Source organism: Nansenia antarctica (assembly GCF_963989245.1).
Source record: "Nansenia antarctica genome assembly, chromosome: 5".
In the NCBI taxonomy this organism is placed as follows: domain Eukaryota; kingdom Metazoa; phylum Chordata; class Actinopteri; order Argentiniformes; family Microstomatidae; genus Nansenia; species Nansenia antarctica.
In genome coordinates this window covers 32,770,278-32,775,187 of record NC_137690.1, presented here as the reverse complement: position 1 = coordinate 32,775,187, position 4,910 = coordinate 32,770,278, and the positions used below count along the sequence as shown (strand labels likewise).

The 4,910-nt window shown below is 51.0% G+C and overlaps 1 protein-coding gene across 1 annotated transcript; it reads left to right on the top strand.

Moving 5' to 3' along the window:
* Positions 1-1,033: 1,033 nt before the first annotated feature.
* Positions 1,034-3,637, top strand: znf703 (zinc finger protein 703; the record flags this gene model as incomplete). Its single annotated transcript, XM_080530914.1, has 2 exons — positions 1,034-1,270; positions 2,069-3,637. 2 exons carry the CDS (start codon positions 1,034-1,036, stop codon positions 3,635-3,637), a joined length of 1,806 nt encoding a protein of 601 aa, XP_080387040.1.
* Positions 3,638-4,910: the final 1,273 nt, after the last annotated feature.

Sequence of the window (4,910 nt, the reverse complement as noted above, 5' to 3'; positions counted from 1 at the left end):
TATGTGTCTCCTTAAACTGGAGATTAGATGGAATCATGTGGTTGTATATTTTTATGACATAAATTAGAATCATCATGCCAGACAGAATGTATGCCCCAGTCGAGAGGCAAAGTATCAACAGCATCAAAGTTTCTTCATTTCAGCCCGACTCTAATAGCATCTGTCAGGGCTAATTTTTCAATAATACAACCAATTCATTGCGTAATTAGATTAGCTGAATTACCTAATTGGTGATTCAGCCAGCAGTAATGCAATAAAGTCATTAACATTCCCAGAATTGTACCCAGACATGAACATAGGCCTGTTATTTTGAATGAAATGAAGCAATTTACAGGGGGCTGGACAAAACATGACCTCTTCAGCAAACTATCAAATTGCTGTCCTGTTATGAACTATCTATGGTGATCGAACTTTCTATATATCAATAAAACGACTTAAACGGTCATTACCTAAATGTAGTAGGCCTATGTCTCAAACGTCTTAGGGAGCAGGGGCGGGGCATAGGCCAGCCACACCCCTACACGGATAGCGCCGTCCCCCTTATTACGAATGCGGACCCTCACGATTGGAAGGCGGCTTCTGGCTTTGAGATTCCTCCTCCTTAGATGTTTAGTATGTGGAATGAGCGTGGACCGGGCTGTTGTGTGAAGCGAGCGAGCGAGCGAGAGAGAGAGACAGTGGACGGCGACGGAACAGACCAGCCCTACTCTGTGCGGGAATATTCCTTACACTTGTCCTTATTTTTCTATTTTGGTGACCGATGACAGTGTACTGATGATCTGTCTGCTCCATTCCTATCCGACGCAAGGAATTGCTCAATGTAAGGAAAGTAGGCTATTTGGAGGAACCGAAGATTGGGTCAAGGAACGACGACATTTATGAGAATTATTTCGGTTTATTTGGATTAACACAGATCGGGTGTATATTTGATTGCTTGTTGGTTTGAGTATCATACAGTGTGTTCATAAATGAATTTCGTCTTGTGCACACTCGTTCCCTGCCCTCGACCGAACTTTGCGCCGCTCCGATCCAGATGAACGATTCTCCCCGTGGATCTAAAGCGAGTTTACGCACCAGTCTGTCCCCCGAGCGCTCCGGCCACGGCACTTGTAATTCACACCATAAAGGTTCGCTAAGACCCTCTCCCTCAGACCCGACACGCCAGGCTAAAAGGCTGCCAATTCGGATTTTAAAGATGTTGAGCGCACACAGCCACTTGCTACACCCGGAGTATCTCCAGCCCCTTACGTCCGCACCCCTGAGTATTGAGGTAAGCGAAGGCCGTCTTCTCAAACTGTCCGAATATCATCTCCCTGGGTAATGTCTTCGGGCTGATTTTCTAAAAGTGTCTGAATTACGCACCAATTACGCATCAAATTAGGCATCAAATTGTTACAAATGCGTCAACAGTTATTTGGTTGAATTTACCAACTATTTTCTCGTAAGCTTTGTCGTACATAACATGTTAAAATTAGGGCTATTATGTCGACTTATTTGTGCTGCATCAAATAGGTCGCAATGTTTTAAATAGTTCCCAATGTTTTAAATTCTCCGACATTCTTCTTCTTCAAAAGATGGACGTCAGAAACAGATACATTTTCTTAGTTTAAAAAAAAATGTAACAAACGCAAATACATCGTGCCAATATGGCATTTGTGTTATTCTTCTCTTTTTTCCCTCTCTTTCTTCCTTTTCATTATTTCTTTCTTTTCTCTCTTTCTTTCTTTCTTTCTTTCTTTCTTTCTTTCTCTCTTTCTATTATTGGGTAGATTTTCCCACAGCCGACGCGGCAACATAGATCTTAATTATAGGACGGCTCTGCCAAAACTAGATATATGACTCATGTTTACGGCTTACATTTACAACATCATTTACGGCACCTGGTTGTGATGACACCTAATTGGATAGAAATCACACACATCATGTATATCCTTGGGCCTATTATAATCCATGAGAGCGACCCAAACACATGATGCACACATTTGAGTCAGTCATCTATTGTTAACGACTTCTAAACAGACTAAATATCTGTAAAGACACTCATCATGTCTCTCTGTCACCCTTTTAGCTGGATGCCAAGAAGAGTCCCCTGGCTCTGCTGGCCCAGACCTGCTCCCAGATAGGAAAGCCAGACCCCCCCTCCTCCTCCAAGCTGGCCTCCCTCTCCTCTGGCAGCCACAGTGACAAGGACTCTTCCAGCCGTTCCTCCGGTTCGGGAGGCCACAAGTCCGGGGACCAGCACCAGTCCGTCGACGACAAGTCCAGCTTCAAGCCTTACAACAAAGCCGGAGGGGAATACCGTAAGGACGGCCTAGCGACCAAGGGTGCCACGGACAAAGCCGGCTTCAGGGTGCCCAGCGGCGGCTCTTGCCCGTCCTTCCCCCCTCACGCCACCTCCCCCAGCTCCGGCTCCCCTCCCCCCCTGCACACGCACACGCAGGGGGGCCAGTCCCACAGACAGAGCCATTCTCCCTCCACGCAGCCTTCCACCCCACACTCTCAGGCCCTGCACATGGACACCAAGGCTGTGAGCTCGGACCAGGGCAGCACAGACAGCAACTGCAGCAGCAGCAGCAATAACAACAACAACAACAACAACACAGGGAAAAAAGACTCGGATCACGGCAAGGCGGGTCTGGACGGGGCCCAGCTCGCCAACTCCAGCCACATGCGGGCCAGCGCCAACTCCAGTAACGCCAGCTCGGCCAGCAGCCCGCGGCCGGAGAGCAAGGCCGACTCCCAGTCCTCCCAGCCCGGGGGCCTGGGCACCGGTGGACACATCGCCCCGGTGTCCCCCTTCAAACCGGGTCACTCCGTCTTCCCCCTGCCCCCGGCCTCCATGGGCTACCACGGCTCCATCGTGGGCGCCTACGCGGGCTACCCTTCCCAGTTCCACCCGGGCCTGGAGCACGCCAAGTCGGGCATGGGCCTGGGGATCCCCGGGAAGCACCCCAGCTCCAGCCCCCTCACCGGGGCCTCGCCGCCCTCCCTCATGCAGGGCCTGTGCAGGGACCCGTACTGCCTGACGTACCCCAACGCCCCGCACCTGGGGGGCAGCGGCTGCTCCACCTGCGTCCACGACCCGTCGTCCCAGCTCAAGCAGGGCTTCCCTCTCATGTACCCCTCCCACCACCTCCACTCCCTCCACCCCAGCTCACTGTCCTCCAGCGGGGCCACCCCGCACACCATGACCCACCCGCTCTACAGCTACGGCTTCATGCTGCCCTCCGAGCCCCAGGGGCACGCCTGCAACTGGGTGTCGGCCGGGGGGCCGTGCGACAAGCGCTTCTCCACGTCCGAGGAGCTCCTGGCCCACCTGCGGACCCACACGGCCCTCTCGGGCATGGTGGACAGCAAGCTCCTCTCCGCCTACCCGTCCTCCGTGTCCTCGGCCGCCGCCTCCTGCCACCTCCACCTGCCCCAGCACAACAGCCCCGGGGGCGGGCTGGCCAGCTCCTTCTCCCTGAGGGGCTCCCCGGGCCTGAGTCTGGCCCGGTACCACCCATACAGCAAGGCCCAGTACCCCGGGGGCCACGGGCTGCCCATGCACTCCCTCCCCACCTCCTCGCCCTACTACTCCCCCTATGCCCTCTACAGCCAGAGACTGGCCCAAGCCTCGGCCCTGGGCTACCAGTGATGTCTGGAGACGGTCACGGAAAGAGGAGACAGGCACGTTGCTGGACAACCCCAGACATGCACAGCGGACGGACCAGGCCTAGGGCCCCCCAGCCCCCCCCTCCCCCCCGCCTCTGAAGGGGGTCCTCACCACCACAACAGGTCTCCCTGCCTGCCAGGAATATACCACCTGTTAGCTGCAGGATTCTGAATGGGCATTTCAGTGGCAGAGACCCGGTGGTGGAGCGTGGTCGGCAGCACAGGCCCAGGGACAGTGGGCGGGCGCGTGGGAGCCGGGATGCAAGGATGGTGAATTTGATGAGATTGTGGGATAAGATAAGGTTTAGATTATTATTTTTTTTCTATTTTTATTTTATTTGTGTTTTTCTCTGTCTATCTATCTGTCTCTCTCTGTCTCTCTCTCTCTCTCTCTCTCTCTCTGTCTCTCTCTCTCTCTCTCCCAGAACTGAAAACTAAATGTATTTATTTTTCACTTGAGCGCTTGGCATTCAACTTGGGGAAGTTGTACTATCCAAAATGAATTGTTCATAAGTATCCTAATTGAAAAAATAAAAATAAAAAAGATTTTAATTATAGTATTATTATGCCTATCCTACACTCTTAAAATAAAGTTTTGCACCATGGCAAAGATGGACTGTGAGGTGGTTTTCAGAGGAGTAGCTTTTTTTCTCTCTTTTCCTTTGTCTCTTCCCAACTATGCTGTCTTTCTTTTTGCTATCCAAACTCTGACGGGAGTACCGCATGTCCTGAAAGTCTCCTTGAAAAATTGCCATTTATTTTGTATTTGTACATACGCAAAGATGTCATATTTTTTCAAGTGTTATGGTGTTAGCGCGTTGGGGTTGCTAACTGACATTGAAAGAGCAGTGGTTCAACTGAAAAAGAAAAACACTTGGCGATGGTGGTGCTATCCATCCCACAGGGAAAGGTCTTATTTTGTTTAATAAATGATACTTGATTGCATTTACAGTTGTTTTTGTCTTATTGAACGCTTAAATTATGTTATGAAACCACCATCATAAACTTCAGTGTGTAAACTGGCTAGCATGTAGCGACATGGTTGTCATTTAGTGATATCCCATGAGGCTCATAGCTGGCTACCGTATGTGTAATATTTCATACTGTGGTGCAGCTAATATAAACTGACAGGATTGTATTGATGACCCAGAGAGGGCAGGCTAGGTCGCGTTTAGCCAATGAGGTTGTCTCTGAAGACCGACCGTCCCTCCTGCTGCTCGCTACCTGTTCTACCCCCTAACCCCTGTGTCGCTGGG